Source organism: Phacochoerus africanus, chromosome 5 (genome assembly GCF_016906955.1).
Source record: "Phacochoerus africanus isolate WHEZ1 chromosome 5, ROS_Pafr_v1, whole genome shotgun sequence".
NCBI classification, from domain to species: Eukaryota; Metazoa; Chordata; class Mammalia; order Artiodactyla; family Suidae; genus Phacochoerus; species Phacochoerus africanus.
Genome location: NC_062548.1, coordinates 19527044 through 19548290, shown reverse-complemented (window position 1 = coordinate 19548290; position 21247 = coordinate 19527044). Strand labels below are relative to the sequence as shown.

General features: G+C 47.9%; 1 protein-coding gene across 1 annotated transcript; it reads right to left on the bottom strand.

Annotated features, from left to right (window-relative positions):
• Positions 1 to 425: 425 nt before the first annotated feature.
• LOC125127336 (eukaryotic translation initiation factor 3 subunit C) lies at positions 426 to 20880 on the bottom strand. The gene is made up of 21 exons (XM_047780183.1): positions 20758 to 20880; positions 20530 to 20670; positions 18511 to 18576; positions 18209 to 18398; positions 17405 to 17530; positions 17159 to 17213; positions 16942 to 17051; positions 16434 to 16561; positions 10985 to 11144; positions 10517 to 10620; positions 9932 to 10073; positions 9618 to 9743; positions 9408 to 9501; positions 8440 to 8630; positions 7999 to 8223; positions 3334 to 3697; positions 1304 to 1463; positions 1138 to 1203; positions 962 to 1049; positions 707 to 869; positions 426 to 610 (listed from the first exon to the last, which is right to left on the bottom strand). Exons 2-21 carry the CDS (start codon positions 20628 to 20630, stop codon positions 528 to 530), a joined length of 2742 nt encoding a protein of 913 aa, XP_047636139.1. The 5' UTR covers positions 20631 to 20670; positions 20758 to 20880; the 3' UTR covers positions 426 to 527.
• Between the last annotated feature and the right edge of the window lie 367 nt (positions 20881 to 21247).

Sequence of the window (21247 nt, the reverse complement as noted above, 5' to 3'; positions counted from 1 at the left end):
CTGTTCCTGTGGCATATGGAGGTTCCCAGGCTAGGGGTCTAATCCAAGCCATAGCCACCGGCCTACTCCAGAGCCATAGCAACTCAGGATCCGAGCCTCGTCTGCGACCTACACCACAGCTCACGGCAATGCCAGATCCTTAACCTACTGAGCAAGGCCAGGGATCTAACCCACAACCTCATGGTTCCTAGTCAGATTCGTTAACCACTGCGCCACGACAGGAACTCCAAAAATACCCCTCTTATAACTTATTGCATGTTATTACAATTTTCCTATCAAATGTCACAGGGCAGCAGGTGCCCTGAAGTCAGGGAGACATGCAAGTCATCTTTGCATCCTGAGCCTTGTGCCTGTCAGGTGGTAGAAGCTTAGAAACCCAATTGGCAAAGAAATGCATCCAACACACATCTAGAGACGAGCAGAACTGTGGCAATTCTAAATAGACCTTTAATGACTGGGGCGTGGTTTGGGACCTAAAGGTGGAAGGGTCTAGAGCACTGGAGACGGAAGTCAAGCGACCAGGAGGATCAGTAGGCCGTCTGAGACTGCTGCTGGCGGTAGCCGCCCCGGCGCATGTAGCCCTCGTTTTTGCGGTAGCCGTCCTTCTGGTCTGGAGGAGAGAGGCGGGGAGGGCAGGGGTGAATGCCAGGGGAGAGGCAGAGGGGGAACAGGGCCCCGGGAGGGCCGAGGGGATGGAGGTGCTCACCTCGGAAGTAGCCGCCGTAGGTACCCTGCTTGTGGTCAAACACCCGCTCGTTATTTTCCACCAGGCTGCCCAGCTTCTCAGCCAGCTGCAGGGCCAGGTTCTGCTGGGCCGTGGGCTCTGTGCGGTGCATCACCACCGTCTGTGTCGGCTGGTCCAGCGAGGCCTACCGGAGCGAGGCGGAGGAAGGCAAAGGTCAGAGCCCTCCCCTCCAAACTCCCCGAGAGTCCGCCGGCCGCGGCCCCGCCCGGCCCTCACCATCAGCTCCTCGTTGATGATCATCTTGCTGATGATGGAGTGCACGGTGGGCAGGTCCAGCTCGAACATGTCGGACAGCGTCTCCATGCTGCGGAGAAAGCAGGCCGAGAGCACGGGGCAGTCAGGACCCTTGTCCCCACAGCTGGGGCTCCTGTGCCGCCCCGGCCCCATCCTACCTGATGGAGTCGTAGACGCTGCTGTAGGTGAAGAGGTAGGTCCGCAGGGACTCCTCCTGGATCTTCCTGCGGGAGGAGGGAGGAAAGCAGGACGTGTTCAGGGAAGCAGTCCCTGAAGGAAGGGGTCTCGTCTTCCCCACCCACCGGGGCCCCCCTCGCCGCTCACCTGACCAGCATGGTTCGGACTTTGTCGGCCTCCGGGAAAAGGTCCCACACTTTGCCATTCATCTTCTCGTTGATGATAAAACTATGGCAGGTCTTCCAATCACCCATCTTCATGGCCTTGGAGGCAGCGACCACATGTTCCCTCATTGACTCGGGGGGACCTGAAAGGTGGGCAATGAGGCAGGGCCTGGCAAAACCTGGGACGAGGGCTCCTGCCCCAGAGCGCTGTTGCAGGAGGAACCCAGGCCAGGAGAGCAGACAAGCAGACTGAGCCACGCCGAGCTCGCTGTGAAGCAGCCATGTGACTGTACAAGGCACTTAATGTCAGAATAAATCTATTTAGATTCAGACTAAACCAGTCCCATGATGTGCCGCAGGGGACTGGTGAACTGAAGACGTTGATAAAAGGCAGTGTGTACCTTTATGCTTATTTTCCTAGGAAGGGTCCACAGCTCTTATTAGATTCTTACAAGGTTTACGGACCTACTTTTGGCTCCACTGCAGGCAGTAATAGAGAGGGTCAGGGAGGTGACCCAGAGAGTCCTAAGACATGCCGGATACATACATTTGCACTGGAAATTTCCCAATTAAAACAAAAAGTAGGCTGTTCCCTTCATGGCTCAGTGGTTAATGAGCCCAACTAGGATCCATGAGGATGCAGGTTCGATCCCTGGCCTCGCTCAGCGGGTTAAGGATCTGGCATTGCCATGAGCTGTGGTGTAGGTTGCAGACGTGGCTCGGATCCTGCATTGCTGTGGCTGTGGCATAGGTCGGCAGCTACAGTTCCAATTGGAACCCTGGCTTGGGAACTTCCATAGGCCGCCCCTGAGAACGGCCCTAAAAAGCAAAAACAAACAAACAAAAAATACCAAAAAGTAAAGCATCACTAACTACACAGCCCAAACAAAATTTGCCAAGAGTGTACCTGCACTTAACAGGACCACAAACACACACACAACTGGCAGAGGACCAATGAGTGAGGGGATATGGCTGTAGACAGCAGGCTTGGCTCACTCACCAAGTCCTTCTGTGCACCAGTCTCATAGGAAGGGCACAGTTCAAATTCCCTTCCTGGTGAAATCACAACTTACGCACCTCTGGATTGAGGGACCAGATCTTTCAAAAGGGATCAAAAGAACCACTGTTAGATTCTTGAACGCCAAAGGTCTAACTGGTTAGCAGAAAAATAATGTGTACGAAAGGGAAAAAGAGGAAAAATGTCAAAGAGGCACATATTAGCTGTGTTGTGTTAATCTTGGGTAAAGTCACTTGACTTCTGCCCTTTCGTTCCTTAATCAGGAGAAAGGGGGTAGTAATAGTATTTGCATCTACTCATGAAAAACAAATGCAATTTTATAAAACAATTTTAACAGGCAGAAAAAAATACTATGAAGTTTCTATCAACTAAAAAAGGATTGTTGAGGAGTTCCCACCGTGGCTCAGTGGAAAAGAACCGGACTAGGATGCAGGTTCGATCCCTGCCCTTGCTCAGTGGGTTAAGGATCCAGCATTGCCGTGAGCTGTGGTGTAGGCTGCAGAGGCAGCTCAGATCCCACGTTGCTACGGCTGTGGCGGCAGCTATAGCTCTGATACGGCTCCTAGCCTGGGAACTTCCACATGCTGCAGGTGGGGCCCTAAAAATCCCTAAAAAAAAAAAAAACAAAAAACCCCAAAAGTTGGAATCAGAGAGCCTAACTTCGTGACGAAGGAGGCTGGACTTTACTCAGTGAGGGACTTGTGAAGGTGCTGGGGGTGTTTAACATCCTACTCTTGGAAGATAATGCCGCCAACTACGGACTGAAGGAAAGAAGGACAAGGGGCAGGGAGCTTAACCTGAAAGCAAAGACAACGGGTCCCATGGTCAGAGACTACGGAGACTACTGAGTAAAAACGAGGCTTTTACACCATACCTGGACATGCCACTAAATCAAATGGAGTCGTCTTGTGAGAAAGCGACTCCCCTTAGCTTCTCAACCTTCAATCAAGGAACAAACAAGCAAAGTCGGCTGCACTCCAGAGCCCCACACTCACCCAGCAAGGGCTGTCGCTCGCCCACCCGCAGCTGGTGATGGAACTGCTTGCTGATCATGCGTCTGCGGGCATCGCTCTCGTGGGCGGCCATGTAGGGGATCTCCAGCAGCATGGCCGACACCAGGTACACGCACTCCAGCAGCTCCAGGTTTATGTGCAGGTGGAAGGGCACCTGCCGGCGCCGCTCCACCTTCTCCTGCTCCTGGTTTCGCTCCTGCAGGCTGCGCAGCAGCAGGCCCTGGCCCAGAAGCTCCTTGGCCCGGCCGCTTGACTGGATGTCCAGCAGGGCGTTGTGGGCATCCTTGGTCAGGCCCTGGCGGAAGGCACAGATGCCCAGCTGCACCATGGTGCGGTTGTACAGGATCTAGGGGCAAAAGGCAATGCACTCAGTGGTGACAGCCACAAGGCAGGTCTTTCATTCTTTCGACAAAGAGACATTGAGCTCTGGAACAACACAGACCAAGTCCCCCCCTTCTGTGCAGCTTACATTCTACGGACAGGGGTGTGGAGGACAAAACAACCGTAATACGTAAGTGGCGACTTATACTACAGAGAAAAATAAAGCAGAACAAGGAGGAGGGAGTGTGTATGGTGCTGATGGTGGAGGAACTTGTAATTTTATGTTGGAGTACTACAGAAAGCCTCATTTTGAAGTTGTTTCTTTCTTTTTTTTAAAGGGCTGCATCTGCGGCATATGGAAGTTCCCAGGTTAGGGGATGAAGCAGAGTTACAGCGCCGGCCTACACCACATCCACAGCAACACCCAGATTTAAGCCTCGTCTGTAACCTATGCCACAGCTAGCGGCAACGCTGGATCCGTAACCCACTAAGTGAGGCCAGGGATCAAACCAGAATCCTCATGGCTTGTTTACACTGAGCCATAATGCAAACTCCTAAGGGGATGCTTAAAAGTAAATGCCAAGGCCCTGGGGAAGAACTGTGCTAGATGTATTCAAGGAACAAGGAGCACAGTACAGCTAAAACTGGTAAAAGATGCCATCAGAAACTGGAGGCTGGGCAAGCACAGGGCCTTGTAAGCCACATTAAGGATTTTAAGATGGGGAGTTCCTGTCGAGGCTCAGTGCTTAACGAATCCAACTAGGAACCATGAGGTTTTGGGTTTGATTCCTGGCCTCGCTCAGTGGGTTACGGATCTGGTGTTGCCGTGAGCTGTGGTGCAGGTCGCAGACTTGGCTTGGATCCCGCGTTGCTGTGGCTCTGGCGTAGGCCGGTGGCTACAGCTCCGATTAGACCCCTAGCCTGGGAACCTCCATATGCCACGGGAACGGTCCTAGAAAAGGCAAAAGGCAAAAAGCCAAAAAAAAAAAAAAAGGAAACCAGAGGAAGACTTTGACAAATAAGTGATATAAAGGCAGAAGCAGAGAGAAACCAGGAAGATGATGGTAGCTTAGACCAGAGAGTAGCAGTGGAAGTGATGTGGATTTTATTTTATTTTTTTAAGGGCCACGCCCGTGGCATATGGAGGTTCCCAGGCTAGGGGTCCAAATGGAGCTGTAGCTGCTGGCCTAGGACACAGCCACACCAATGCCAGATCTGAGCCACATCTGTGACCTACACCCACAGCTCACGGCAATGCCAGATCCATAACCCACTGAGCGAGGCCAGGGATCGAACCCGAAACCTCATGGTTCCTAGTCAGATTCGTTTCCACTGCACCACGACGGGAACTCCCAGATGTGGATTTGAAACACAAATGGCTAGGGAATCAGATGTGGTATGTGAGAGAAAAACAAGAATCAAGGACGACTCCAAGGCTCTGGTCTAGGCTAGGGAAAATCGGACTTGTCAATAACTAAGACAGGGAATATTGTAGGTACTGCAGATTTTGGTGAGGAAAAAAGACCAAGTCTTTACTGACAACAGAAATACAGAGGTCAGTGTCAGTCATGAACAAAGAGCCTTAAAAAATAATAGTAAGCAGAACCCAGCAATATATAAAAGAGATAACACAGCATGACCAAGTAGGAGATATCTCAGGAATGAAAGGCTAGTATAAAAATCTAAAATTATGGTTATTCACCATATGAACAGAATAATAGAGTATTAACTGCATTATTTTAATAGATGCAGAAAAAGATTTTGCAAAATTCAACACCTACTAAGGATAAAAATTCTCAGCCAACTAGCGTCAGAAGAGAACTTCATCAGTCTGAGAAAGTATACCTAGAAAAATACTACAGGTGACATTTTTTTTGTTTGTTTTTGGGTTTTTTTGGGGGCCACACCTACACCATAAGGAAGTTCCCAGGTTAGGGGTTGAATTCGAGCTGCAGCTGCCGGCCTACACCACAGCTCACAGCAATGCCAGATCCTTAACCCAATGCGTGAGGCCAGGATCAAACCTGCGTCCTCATGGATGCTAATCAGATTCATTTCTGCTGAGCTCTGACGGGAGCTCCACCAGTTAACATTCTTAATGGTGAAATGTTCACTGCTTCCCTGCTAAGACTGGGAACAAGGCAAGTCTGCCCTCACTACTATTCAACACCAAGTATTAGAGATTTGAGTCATCACAATATGGCAAGAAAGAATTTAAAAAATCATAAAGATTGGCACAGTAATAAAACTGTCTATGTGCAGATGATTAATTCAATAGAACATGTTAAGGCATCTATAAACACACTAGACCCAATATAGTTGTCCTTGTGACCACTGGGGATTGATTCCAGGACCCCCCATGGACACCAGAGTCTGTATTTGCTCAAGCCTCTTACATGAAACAGTGTAGTATTTGTATGTAACCTACAGCGCATCCTTCCACATAGCAATCACCACTAGATTACTCATGACATCTCATATGATGTAGATACTAGGTAAATAGTTACCAGTCAAGGCAAATTTGTTCTTTTTTTTTTTGGAACTTTAATTTTTGTCCCCCAAAATATCTTCAATCTTCAGTTTGCTGAATCTGTGAATATGGAGGGCCGGACTGTAAGCGACTTTAACAAATGAAGGATTCATGGACAATATAAAAAAATTAACTAGGGGAGCTCCTGCTGTGGCCTAGTGGAAACGAATCCAACTAGGAACCATGAGGTTTGCAGGTTTGATCCCTGGCCTCACTTGGTGGGTTAAGGATCCGGCGTTGCCATGAGCTACGGCATAGGTTGCAGATGCGGCTCGGATCCTGTGTTGCTATGCCTGTGGTGTAGGCCAGCGGCTGCAGCTCTAATTTGACCCCTAGCATGGGAACCTCCACGTGCCTCAGGTGTGGCTGCCAAAAGCAAAAAAAAAAATTAACTGGGAGTTCCCGTTGTGGCACAGTGGGTTAAGGTTGCTGTGGAGGCGTGGGTTCAATCCCTGGCCCAGCACAGTGGTTAAAGGGATCCAGCATTGCCATAGCTGTGGCTAGGGTTTAATCCCTGGCCCAGAACTTTCGTATGCCCTAGGTGTGGCCAAAAAATAAATTTTTTTTTTTTTTTAAAAAGGAGAGGGGTAAAAGTTGTACAGACATTTCATGAAAAAACACATACAAAGGGCCAATATTTTAAAAGTGGTCAATTTCAAAAATTACAGAAATACAAACTAACAGCAAAATGAGATACCACTAGACAACAATAAATATGGCAAATATTAAAATGACAAACTAAATATTGATAAGGAACACAAACATTATTAGTAAGAGTGTAAAATGGTATAACCACTTTTGAGTTTCTTACAAAACTCAACATACACCCACACTATGATGTAGCAACACCACTCTTAAGTAGCTGCCCAAGAGAAAACATACATCCACTCCGACTTGTATATTTATATATGTGTGACCCCAACAGCTTAATTTATAACCCTCAACTGGCTGAGGTAGCTACCAAGAAGAAAACCATTTAAGAACAATGGAATAAAAAAGAACAAACAGTAATGCTATTCAAAAATCACCACTAGTGGAGTTCCTGTCGTGGCTCAGTGGTTAACGAATCTGACTAGGAACCATGAGGTTGTGGGTTCCATCCCTGGCCTCGCTCAGTGGGTGAAGGATCCGGCATTGCCCTGAGCTGTGGTGTAGGTCGCAGACGTGGCTCTGATCCTGCGTTGCTGTGGCTCTGGTGTAGGCCGGCGGCTACAGCTCTGATTGGACCCCTAGCCTGGGAATCTCCATATGCCACGGGAGTGGCTCAAGAAAAAACAAAAAGAAAACAAAACAACACAAGTCACCACCAGAGATGCTCACCAAATGTTTTACACATAAATATCTCATAACTGTTTTAAACATGCATTTGCAGGATCTACTCTTAGACAGAGCTTGAATATTCCTATATAAAAATGTGCTCACAATACTGCCACATACAAAACTGTATGTCCCAACACACATCACACTGCCTCTGGGTCCCTGTCTCTCCTCTCAGTTTAACAATCTCTTAAAATGTCTTTTCAACTTTTTAAATAAGACAACCTTCTAATGCTCCTAACCAGACACACACAAGATATAATAAATAGCTAACTCCAAATCTCTGCCCCAGAGGATTCTGTTAACATGCAGAGGAACAAAGAATGCTGCTGGCATCTGGGAAGGACCAAGGGTCTCCCTATACTGCATTAGCCAGACAGATGGCTAATCTGATTGAGTCGCTTTGCCTCAACAGAGACAGGACAGGGGCCTGGCCCTCCCTTTACCACCAGGGCCAGAGCGCCTCCTTCCCGTCCTACCTGTACGGGCGGGTCCGAGTGCTGAATGTTGTCTTGGAGGTGGCTCATGAGCATGAGATCCCGGGCCTGGTACCAGCGGGAGTGCAGGGCATGATGGTAGATGTGGCAGAGGATGGCGCATGTGCGGATGCGGTCCGTGCGGTCCTTGGCATAGATGTATTTGCACAGTCTCTCCATCAGCACAGCTGAGTCCTCGCCCTCATTTTCGGCCTGGTCTTGCTCAGACTGGAGGGGCAGCGGGGCGGGGGGCAGGGGGGGGACGCAAAGACAATGGTTCTAAGGGGCTTGGACTCCTTCCAGCCTCATTCTAGTCCCTCTGTTTGTCCTCCTGCCCTCAAGGTCCCCAGGGGTGAGAGATCTGCCAGCAGTCTTACGGACATGCAGGACTGATGGACACACCCCCTCGCCTCGGGCACGATGGCCCAGCAGCCAAGCACGCACCTTTGAGGAGCCCTCAGGGGGGGTAAGCTGCCGCTGATGGGCTTTGTAGTCAAACTTGTAGTAGGTGTGGAGAATGCGCCTCAGGTAGATGCGACAGATCTCCTCAGTGGTGCCCTTCTCCTCCAGGTAGCGCTGCACACGCTCGATGATGGCACACACCTGCGCCTCGTCCTTCAGGTGCTCCACGTACTCTGGGGGGCAGAGCACCCACTCTCCGCTCAGCCCCTCGCCCGGGCTCGCCCAAGCACACGCGCCTCATCAATCCAATTCCCTGTGTTTTCTGTACCCACCAGAGACGCTGACTCACTGCACCCTCTCCTGGGACATGTCAAGTTCACTCTCTAGTCCCCCTCCGTCTGCCCCCGATGAACGCCCCCCTCGCCCAATTCGGATTGAACCGCAAGGCCCAAGCCGCAGATGCCTTCTTCAACCATTATCGAAAGCGGCCACCACTCCAGTCACCCTGTCACAGGCCCCTATTTGCCCTTCTAATGCACACTTTACGTAATCTACAATTACTTCCTTCCTTTATTCGAACTTTCTCCCGCACCAAAAACGTAAACTCCCTGAGTGTGAAGGCCCTAGGCCGTCTTGCTCATCACTATGCCCTCGCCCTCAAGGCAGTGGGCACTCACATTACACTGCGCAAATGTCCTCTATTTCCCCAGCCTAATGCCTCTGATCCAAGCTCCACAAGCCAAGTGGACAGAGATCACATAACGACAGTTCTTAAAACAGCAGACGGTAGCACCCCCTGGGAACATGTTAGAGATGCAAAATTTGGGGCCCCACCCAGACCTACTGAAACAGAAGCTATGGGAGTGGGACCCCATATCTTAAAGAGGCCCTGAGGTGTGAATGCTGGGTAAGAAAGGGCTGGCTTTCCAAACATTCTCATTTAGTATAATACTTGGTCTGAATCCCTCACTGTTCCCCTCACTGATGCCCATGGTTTTGCTCGGGCTCACCTTGGGAATGAGGATCGGTATTTTGCATTATTTTGGTAAATTCTTCATCCATTCGTTCCACCAGAGTTAGGATACAGCCACGGACACGCAGCGGCTGAAGAAAAGGCAAAGGAGTACATCAATTAGTCCAGATTTCAGCCCCAGACGTCGACCCTTCTGTCTCCAAAGCAGGTGCCAGGGACCTATTAGCCTGCCAAACCCCTTCTTTACCTGGTCAGCATTATGCAGGTTCTCACTCTCTTCCAGAATGTTCTCTCCAACAAAGATGTTGGGGTTTGCAAACAGGATGTCCATCAGCTCATTGATGCAGTCCAGGCACTTCTGCCACATCTCGGGCTGCCAAAAGATCAGAGGGCAGTCAGAGGTGTGAAGGTGCGACAAGCAGATGCCTCCAAAGAGCCCGTCACCAGGAATCCAAGGGCCTTCAACACCAAGACTGCTTTCACAGCCCTTGCGTTTTAAGACACCAGGCACCTTCCCTCGACCCACCAGCTCCACCCTGGGATGCCCATCACTGTCCTTACCTTCATGTACGTGGCCAGGTTGGGGTTGTAGTCATAGAGAGAGGCGATGATGTTGAACTTGATCTTGACGATGACCCCCTCCCCCAGGTTGTTTTCAGAAGCAATCTGAACCAGCAGCTGTAGCATCTCAATCTGCACTGCGCTGGAGGGGCACAGAGTTGGGTGAGGCATTGGAGACAAACCGAGAAGCCTCTTCCTGTCTCCAGCACGCCCTCTTCCTATGAGTAAGGCAGCCTCATTCCTGATACCCTCCCCTAGCCTCGCCACCTGTATACCGGCTTCTCCTTTATAAAGTCCAACAGAAACGAGCCATAATGCTTAATACCATCCTCGCTAGTCACTGAATAACTAAAGATGAGAATTATTCCCATCTTACAAATGGGAAAACAGCCCCCAAAGGTTAAGTGACTGATTTAAGGTCAAAGAGAATGTAAACAGCAGGGCACGGACTGGTGTTCCAAGCACACCATTCTTTCTACTGTGGACCTCCCCAGACAGCTCTATTTCCCCACCAGCCTCCACCCTGTGTCTCGAGAAAAAGAGCTTTCACTCTGTAATCCCACAGTCCAGGTCCAAGAATCTTACCGATCAGTTCCCTTCTTGCCTCTGGCCTGTAGGATCTCATTCAGTTTCTTGATGACAACAGCATGGGTGATCTCAGTTCCCTTGGCAAACATTTTTGGTTTCTCCTAAACAACAAACACCTTATCATGTGCAAGTCAACAAGGAACGCATTCTTTTTGTTTTGTTTTTGTTAGGGCTGCACCCACAGCATACGGAGGGTCCCAGGCTAGGGGTTGAATCAGAGCTACAGCTGCCAGCCGACGCCACAGCCACGTAGGATCCAAGCCGTGTCTGCCACCTATACCACAGCTCATGCCAATGCCAGATCCTTAACCTACTGAGCAAGGCCAGGGATGGAACCCGCAATCTCATGGTTCCTAGTCGGATTTATTTCTGCTGCGCCATGGCGGGAACTCCAAGGAACCCATTCTTGCTTTTAATTTTTTCCCCAAATTGTTCCCCAGTTCATTTGAATTCTTAAATCCTCACCTTAACCAGGGGCACTCCACCTCGGACCCTTTCCCACTCCCCGCCTTCATTGTCCTCCTCTTCCTCATCCAGGCGCTTGGATTTCCTATCGTGCTTCTTCTTGGCTTTGTCCTCCCGTTTCTTCTCGGCCGCCTTCTTGTCCTCCTCTGTGGTGGGGGCCCTGCCAGGAGACAGGGGAGATGATGAAAGATCAGCCCTCTCTCCACCTCTGAGGCCTTTTCCTCCTGTGAACTTCCTTTTTTCCTCCAACTAGTCCTGGGCCCAAGTCACACTCTACAAGAATGACCTATGGCTAACTATAACCATAACCAAAGCAAAGACTACTAAGCATTTGAATCTGCCAGACCACTTACCAAGGTCTGTCACTACACTACACTGAGAGAGTCTTATGAAGGGAAAAGCATGGCCTGGTCTAATAAGATAGAGGTGCTGACTAGGCCACCGCAGACACAGAAAGAGCCTGTCATTTTGCTCCACAACTAAATTCTAAGGTTTTCCAGAGAATCCACAAGCAACATAATTGTTTAGTACTAGTTGCTCTGTACAAACTAATCTTTTTCTTTTTTTTTTTTTCGGCCACAATCATAGCACGCGAGAGTTCTCAGGCCCAGGATGGAACCCACAACACAGAAGTGACAACACTGGATCCTGAAAAGCTAGGCCACCAGGGAACTCCCAGACTAATCTTTTATCTTTTATTTTTTCAAGTACTGCTCTATTTTATTTGGCTGTGCCTGCGGCATATGGCAGTTCTTGGGCCAGGGACTGAACCCATGCCATAAGCAGCAACCCAAGCCACAGCAGTGACAATGCCAGATCCTTAACCTGCTAAGCTACCAGGGAATTCCACAGACTAATCTTTTTATCGGCAACCAACCAATCTATTTAAAACCAGTATTTGAAAAAAAAAAAAAAGCAGAAAAATTCTTTGTGTTCCTGAGGCTGGCTGCTTTCCTTCACCTTCCTCTCCTTTCTTAGGACAACTGATTAATATAAATTCTCACTTCATGAAATTCTAACTGAAAGACCTAAGACTTGGCTTGAACTCTGCCCCACAACAGATTATACCCTGGTATATTCATTCACATATTAGAAATCATCAGAAAACTAATGTTTATGTCTTCTACTATAGACCTGACAGATGCACACCTCTCTTCTAGAAGGACAACACCAGATACACCTCCACCTAAATATACAGCTAAGAAACTGAAGACACGAGGAGACAACAAGAGAAGTTAACCCTACAACTACGCCCTACCCCTCAGCCACAACCACTGACCTACAGCCCCTGGACGTCCACCTTGCTTTAGGATCCTAACAGTGGACATCCAGCCCCACCAGAGATCCCTCCTGAGATTCAGTTCTAAAAAAGGCCTCCAGAAGCAGATAACTCTTAGAAGCAGATGGCATCTCTGCAAGATTCCATATATCAAGCTCATCAGATATAGACAACTTCCTCCCCAAACCTTCCGATCAGAATTCACAATCCAGACAACCATGGTTTTATTATGCGTATTCCTCCTCTTTTAACTTCTTTTGAATCAGTTAAACATTATCCAAGTTTCAAAACGAAAATCTTGGTTGCTCACTGTTAGAGGAGACCATCAAGAGAATGTGCCCACAGGCTGCCTTGAGAGCTGCTTGACTCAAGAGCTGGAGCTAGGGTACTGGAGGCTCCTTACTCCCTCCCCTCCTTGGGTACACTGCAGCTCAACAATGCCACCTTAGGAGCCACTTCAAGGATGCAGCCTTGGGAGAGCAACATGTTGAGACCATCTGGAGTTTCCATCGTGGCTCAATGGAAACGAATATGACTAGTATCCATGAGGACGCAGGTTTGATCCCTGGCCTCGCTCGGTGGGTTAAAGATCCAGCATGGCCATGACCTGTGGTGTAGGTTGCAGATGTGACTCGGATCTGGCATTGCTGTGGCTGTGGCACAGGTCAGCAGCTATAGCTCCAATCTGACCCCTAGCCTGGGAACCTCCATAGGTCTCAGGTTTGGCCCTAAAAAAAGCAACAAAAACAAACAAACACACACACAAAATACACGTTGAGACCATCTGGACCGAGTATGTGAACCAACCCCATTATAGCCTCTACACAAACTGTTAAGATTCTGGCAGATGGGTCTGGAGGCTACCCAAGACAAGTGAGTTCCCGTCTTATTACACCTGTCACCTACCAACCTGGAGTAGCCTGCCTCCTTCTTTGGTCTCTTCTCAGTGTATGGAGCCAGTTTCAGATTTTACTAGGGAGCTCCCAAGGTTGCAAACCAATCCTCCCATCTGATTAAGAGCCCAGCACAGTAACTTATCAAAAAGGGGTCCAAGATACTAGATTCCATCGGTTTGTACTTCGGAATTACTACCCCAACTACAAATTTAGAAACACAAATAACTGATCTATAATCTATCTCTAATATGGTCCAAGTAACAAATAATTTAAACATTGTAGCTACAAACTAACATACATTCCTTATAAGAACCCAAAATAGAACTTACCTCCAATACTAGTCAGCCAAGACTAATAAATAAATTGCACAATAAATAACATCTTATTGTACCTGGATAAATACTTTGGAAAAAACAAATCAATTAAGAACAAAGCCACTTGATTAAAAGTTCACTAAACTGATTCTTAAAGACATTCTCCTAAATAGGCTGACCCTGATTAGAAGATTAAACCAAATAAAGATCCTAAACGGGAGTTCCCTAGTGGCCTAGCAATTAAGGAGATTAAGGATTCAGTGTGGCTACTGCTGTGCCTGGAGTTGATCCTTGGCCTGGGAGCTTCTGAATGCTGTGGGCACAGCCAAAAACAAACAAAAAAACCCCAACAAAATCCTAAGTGTTTCTTACACCTGTGACTGTCCTCTATTTTCTGCCCAAACCCACAATATAATATCCAGGAGGTATAAAGTTGCTACACAACCTTATAATCCCACATCAAAGAGACTGAACCTCTTGAGATTAAACTCATTCCTTCATGTGCCTGTTCTGACCAAAAGATCAAAGCTGAGAAATTCTGATGAGAGAAGGAGTACAGACTGGCTGAATATCCATATTAAGGATGAAAAAGGATGGAGATGGTAAAAAAGGGATACTGGCAGTCACTATAAGCCGGTCATAAACATACACCTGTCATGTTTCTAGATAATCCATTAACAACTGAAATTGCCCTGGCTGGCTTAGAAAGCTAATAAATTCACACACACAAATATGCAAACGGAACCCCATGTTCTCACCACTACCTGCTCCTCTTATATAAACTCTCAATCTTCAAAACTTGTTACACAAGTAAAGTACCACTTCTAAATTATTCTTGACACTACAAGGCCATAAACTCTTAAGGTCAGTAAGGCCTTTGAGGATCCCACTGTTAACTCTTGACCTCTGAAATTTTAACTAAACCTAAGTTTAGATTTGGGGTGGGGAGTGTCAAGTGGGGTTAGGTATACGAAGCACAATTTCACAGATTAAAAAAATATATCAGGAGTTCCCATAGTGGCACAGTGTAAGCGAATCCCACTAGGAACCAGGAGGTTTCGGGTTTGATCCCTGGCCTTGCTCAGTGGGTTAAGGATCTGGCGTTGCCGTGTGCTGTGGTGTAGGTCGAAGATGCGGCTCGGATCTGGCATTGCTGTGGCTCTGGTGTAGGCTGGCAGCTATAGTTCCGATTGGACCCTCGCCTGGGAACCTCCATTAGCCTCGGGTGCAGCCCTAAAAAGCAAATAAAATAAAATATAAAAAATATATATCAAGTGCAATCTCTAAAATGAAAAATAATGAAGATAGGACTAACCTTAAAATAACAGTCCAAGTGGAAGAGAGCCAAAGCTCTCCCAACCAAATATATGAATCCATTTATAAAAAATTCTAAAAAAGGCCAACTTAACTAGTGATAGAGGGAGTTAAAAAAAAAAAAAAAAAAACCAGTGAGGGAAAGCAAATCAGTGGCTGCTGAGGGAAAGTGAGGCAGGAGGGAAGGTTTACAAAGGGGCATAAAGAAATTTTTAGGAGTGATGGATTTTATTTATTCTGATTGCAGTGATGGTTTCATAAGTGTAAACATGTCGCAACTTATCAAACTGCTAACTTTATTTCTTTAGGGCCGCACCCATGGCATATGGAAGTTGCCGGCCAGGCTAGGGGCTGAATCGGAACTATAGCTGCCAGCCTACACCACAGCCACAGCAACTCCAGATCCAAGCTGTGTCTTGGATCTACGCCACAGCTCAGAGCAACGCTGAGTGAGGCCAGGGATCAAATCCGAATTCTCATGGGTACTAGTCAGGTTGGTTTCCCCTGTGCCACAACGGGAACCCCCAAATTGCTAACTTTAAATATATGCAGTTATTGTGTCAATACCTCGATACAACTATTAAGAATTTTTAAACAAAAAGATAAACAGAAAGCATATTAATGAGATAGCAAGAACAAGACCAAATACATTAATAATCACAATAAATGTAAATGAACTAACCTGCATAGATTAAAAAGCCAAAGAGATCAAGTTTGGAGATGGGGTGATGGTCACACAACCATGTTTAAAAATGATTAAAATGGTAAATTTTATGTTATGTGTGGCACCATTAAAAAGTAGAAATGTTCGTGATTAAAAAGAAAAAAAAAACCCAACTGTGTTTACAAGAGACACTCCTTTTTTTTTTTGTCTTTTTCTAGGGCTGCACCTGCGGCATATGGAGGTTGCCAGGCTAGCGGTCTAATTGGAGTTGTAGCCGCCGGCCTACACCAGAGCCACAGCAACTTGGGATCCGAGCCCCGTCTGCAACCTACACCACAGCTCACGGCCACACCAGTATCCTTGATGACGGGCTCAAACACCACCCCATTTTACAGATGAGAAAACTGAAGGCTAGAAAGGTTAAGTAGCTTATCAAACATCACCGTTAATCAGCATCAAAGAGAGATAAACACTTAGTCCACATGCAGGAAGTAATTTCATGGTTAAACATTTGGACACTGTAGACTTCAAATCCCATCCTCAGGGCACATTAGCTGCAAGACTTTAGCCAACTAAGATACTTGACTCTGAGAGCCCTGGGTTGGCCTCCACAACCTAAAAAGACTGGGGCGGGGCAGGGGGAAGGGAAGAATAGGGGAGTAAGAGATACAAACCACTAGATATAAGCTGCAAGGACAGCTTGTACACACAGCCACAAGGATAAGCCACAACATGAAGAATATAGCCAATATTTCATAATCTACAAACGAAGTATAACCTTTAAAAATTATGAATCACTATGTTGTATACTTAAAACATATATTGCACAGCAACTACAGTAAACAATTTTCAAATGTAAAAATAAATACTGAAGTGGAATACATAAATAAAAGGACTCCACGGAAGGAGCAACAACTTTCAAGATGATCAAAGGCTTCCTAACTCTTCCCACTGGAGCCCGAGACACCATTCCTTTCCTTACTTTTTAAGGAATCTGGAAGCCAGCACAGTCTGTTTCCCTTCTTCCTCCTCTGAGTCTGAATCAGAAGATGTGGAACCTGTGTCCCAATCTTCATCATCTTCTGAATCTTCGGAGTCCTCATCTTCATCCTTAGAGGGAAAAAGAAGGTCAGGAGAGAGAGGACGGGAAGACTGACTGGCTTTCTGCTCTTTCTGCTGACACAGGTTTCAGATATTCTCAGGAGCAGAATCAGGCTATGAGGAGCTGGACTGGGCCCCAAGACCCAGAGAGAAGTGGGGACCTGCTCCAGGGACACACAGTTCCCCGGGGGCAGAGCTGGGCTCAGACTAGTTCTTTAGATGCCAGGTCACTCAGTGCTCTCATCTAAGAGGCAATATGTTCCCAGACCAGACTTGGCTAAACGTGACCCCTGCCAACCACAGGGACCTGGGAGTCTTTTCTTCTCCCAGGAGACCCAAGAATGGTTCACGGCAAACAAACCAGCCCTCAGTCTAGCTCTGGCTCTTACCTCCATTTTTTTGAGGAACTTCCGACTCTCCCCAGAAGGAGCTTCTGATTTCTTCTTTAGGAAGGTGGCAGCACTGACCCCATCATCGTCCTCATCCTCATCCGAAGAGCCTGGTGGGAAAGGGGAAAGAAAAGGGTGAAGATCTGACTGGCCACCGAGGAAACCCCTAATCTTAGACATCCAAATCATCTGCAATGAAGGGTCTCCCCCCTCCCACCTTCTGAATCTTCCTCATTCTTCTCAGCATCCTCATCTGCAGACTGCTCAGGGTTCTTGACAAGAGAGAAATGAGAGAACGATTAAGGATGTCTGCCAACCAGTATCCCGTCTCATCCCCTCCGCCCCACCGAGCTTTGTCGTGATTCTTTCTCCAGTCATGCCTCCCACTGGCAAATGCTTCTGATGTCTCAGCCATGCGATCTCAGCCCCCACAGGTCAGCAAGTCGCCCTCCAGCACCCCCACCTGCTTGTAATTTGTAATATGGGACTCAAAATCCCGGTTGTATTTTCGGATCTTCTGGCGCAGGGTGCTCAGGGCCTTGGCGTTATTCTTGTTCATCTTCTTCTTCCCTTCCTTATCTTCCCACAGCTGAAGAAACGAACAGGAATGAAAGGGCCAACAGGGACCTGAGATTAAGGAGTATTCCTTGAACTTCAGGCTTCGCCATGACTCTTGAGTCTTGGTATCTATACACCATCTGTATCACTTACCAACAGCTCTACCTGTTAACTTATGGGTTTTGTTTTGTTTTTTTTGCCTTTTTGCTTTTTCTAGGGCTGCACCCAAGGCATGTGGAGGTTCCCAGGCTAGGGATCTAATTGGAGCTGTAGCCACCGGCCTACACCACAGCCACAGCAACGCGGGATCCAAGCTGCGTCTGCAACCTACACCACAGTTCACGGCAACGTCGGATCCTTAACCCACTGAGCAAGGTCAGGGATCAAACCCGCAACCTCATGATTCCTAGTCGGATTCGTTAACCACTGAGCCACAACGGGAACTCCTAACTATGTTTAATGATCCTTTATGTATACCACGAAAAGTACCAAACCACACAAGAGATATAATTCAGAAATAAGCACAATTAAAATCCATAGCAGAAAAACAGTCCTTCTCCTCGTTTTGTCCCCCGGTTTCTTAGGTTCTGGGAAACTCTATCTGGCAAACAACTCAGAGGAAGCATGATCTCCCAGTGTGGGATAAGAGAAAGCCCCAGGTCCACGATCCCCTTCTGGATCCCCCACCCTGCACCCACTCAAATCACACCTCGTTAAGGTAGTCCTCCAGGTCAGCCAAGATTCGGATATAGAACCGGGGGACACCTTCCTTGTCCACAATGCTCTTCGCTTTCCCATATGCTTTTCCCAGGAGCTCAAACTCTTCCAGGCACTTGGTGACATCCCGAATCTTCATGGCATTACGGATGGTCCGGATAAGGTTGGTCAGTTCCTCAAACCTGGTTTGAGAGCCCAGTACCACATTGGACTTGCCCACCATCAGCAACCAGAAAACCCCCCACTGTGTTTTCCAGAGAGACTCCCCATCACCCAGCTGCCCCACGGCCTCACCTCTTATCCTTGGCGCTTCGGACAACTCTCTTGGTATCTTCTTCATCTTCACTCAGCAACAATGGTCTGTTTGGAAGGAAGAGACACCATTAACTAGCATTCTTAGCTCCAATCTTCCCAAAAGATTTCCACTCCAAAAAAAAAAAAAAAAGGAGTTTCCATCATGGCACAGTGGTTAACAAATCCAACTAGGAACCATGAGGTTGAGGGTTCGATCCCTGGCCTTAGTGAGTTAAGGATCTGGTGTTGCCATGAGCTGTGGTGTAGGTCACAGACCCGGCTCGGATCCCGAGTTGCTGTGGCTCTGGCGTAGGCCAGTGGCTACAGCTCCGATTCAACCCCTAGCCTGGGAACTTCCATATGCCACAGGTGTGGCCCTAGAAAAGACTAAAAAAAAAAAAAAAAACAAAGACCAAATGATTTCTGTTACTCTTCTTGGATGGGGCAGGTAAAAGTGAATCACTCAGGCCCATTCCAACCACACTCACCTTGTTTTATTCTTCCTCTTCGTAGCTTCATTGTAGGGAACTAACTCAATCTTTTTTTTTGCTTTTTAGGAATGTGCCCGTGGCATATGGACGTTCCCAGGCTAGGGGTCCAATTGGAGCTGCAGCTGCTGGTCTACACCAGAGCCATAGCAAAGCAGGATCCGAGACAGCTCATGGCAATGCCAGATCCTTAACCCATGAGCAAGGCCAGGGATCGAACCTGTGTCCTCATGGATGCTAGTCAGATTCATTAATGGCTGAGCCATCACGAGAACTCCGGAACTAACTCAATCAGAAAATTAACCATGTAAAGACACAAACCACTAAAAACTACTAAAAGAAGTTGAGGAAAAGGGTTCTTTAGCTAAAATGAAGGGAAAGGAAAGTGATATCTGAACTAAGTCCTAGGAAGCAGTATTTCCCAGACTGTGAAAACCCAAGAGTAAGAAAAGAGTCTCAATGGCTTTAACACCTCCATTGCTAGTATTTTCCCTTAACAAATAAACATCAGACCACAGACAGCATTCAACTGGCAACAATCTCTTTTTTTGTCCGTCTTAGTAGCTTTCCAACTATTTCCAATTTTGTAGCAAGTGAGGTTGGTTTCTCCACTTATAACAAGACATGAAATCATATTCACACGGTACGTGTGTGTGTGTGTGTGTGTGTGTGTGTGTGTCCTTTTTTTTTCCTTTTTAAAAAGTGAGTTTTATGCTGAAACAAGACTTTGAAGTGGTAGGAATAGGAATTCCTGTTGTGGTCCAGGGGAAACAAATCCGACTAGGAACCATGAGGTTGCGGGTTTGATCCCTGGCCTTGCTCAGTGGCTTAAGGATCCGGCGTTGTCGTGAGCTGTGGTGTAGGTTGAAGATGCGGCTTGGATCTGGCGTTGCTGTGACTCTGGCGTAGGCCTGCAGCTACAGCTCTAATTAGACCCCTAGCCTGGGTACCTCCATATGCCTCGGGTGCGGCCCTAAAAGGACAAAAGACAAAAAAATAAAATAAAAAATAAATAAAAATGAAGTGATAGGAATGTACATTCTTAATCACAGGTATGTGCCCCCCCCCCAAAAAAACAAAAAAAACCTGAAGGTGGCATGTGTATGACACAAGTTTGAGACGCAACATTCTACTGTTCCAAAAGGAGAAAAAAGTAGTTTGCAGAGATGGGAGAAGAGTATGCAGGTGGAGGTAAACAACAGGGAACTACTAACAGATGTTTAAAAACTTAAGAGCCACATCAAAGAACTCTTAATATCTGAGGTTTCTTGCTAATGCAACAGACCCAACCAGTGGAAAAACCTCTCCTCCAAGACTCTATCCTTTGCCCGGTGGGTGGATTCCCACAATTTACAGCACCCTAAGCCGTTAAGGTTGTCCCTCCAACACTGCTCCGGTCCCTTAAACTCTGAACATCCTTGGTACCCGCTCTCACCGCCACCTCCATTCCCCTCCCACATACACGGCCCTCCATAGCCCGCCGCACCCCGCACCCCCCCGAGTGGTCCCCATGCCGCAGGCCCCTACTCACTGTTTGCCGTAGTTACCCCCAACAGGTTTGGTGACAAGCTCCTCCCCGGACAGGGACGACTCGGACTCGCTGTCCGAACCGGTGGTAAAAAACCGCGACATGGCGACGGCGCTGAGCAGCTGCCGGCGGACGCGGCTGGACCTACGGAAAAGCCCGAAAGTCACGGGCCACAACAACTGGCCCGGGTCCCCACTCCCCGACCCCGACCCACACCGTCCCAGCACGCACCCCGAGTGAGGTTTCGCTCCTCCAAGCACGAGGCCCAAGAAGTAGTTACCAGCTGAGCTCCCGAGTCACACCGCGGAGCTGGGACCGCGGAAACGCGCAGAGGAGAAGGCGGGACCCTTGCGTCACTTCCGGGGGACACCGACGAACTGTACTGCTTGACTACAACTCCCAGATGCCCTCGCGCCACGCAAGGGGCGGGATTCGGCCTGATGTAACCTTGGCGGGGAGGACGCCACCTAGAGATTCTCCGATGCGACCCGCTTTGCTGTCAGGTTTTATTGCTCACAGATGCCAACCATACCTCTTACCTGTGGAGTAAGAATCTCAGGACCAGGAGTTTCCTTTTTTAACGTCCACGCGATGCTGATAAGATACAAGGTTTTGGAGCTAGGCTTTGAGCAAACTTTGAATCTGACTTTGTATTCAAATCCCATCTCTGGAGTTCCCTGTTGTGGCGCAGTGGAAACGAATCAGCCTAGCATCCATGAGG

Bases quoted from the DNA above. Each gene is read 5' to 3' on its own strand.
- LOC125127336 (XM_047780183.1), bottom strand. From the start codon at position 20,630: ATGTCGCGGTTTTTTACCACCGGTTCGGACAGCGAGTCCGAGTCGTCC. The intron at 17,214-17,404 runs GTGGGGGTGCTG...TCTCTTGTCAAG, and splicing joins ATATTACAAATTACAAGCAG to AACCCTGAGCAGTCTGCAGA. The intron at 16,562-16,941 runs GTAAGAGCCAGA...TTTCCCTCTAAG, and splicing joins AGTTCCTCAAAAAAATGGAG to GATGAAGATGAGGACTCCGA.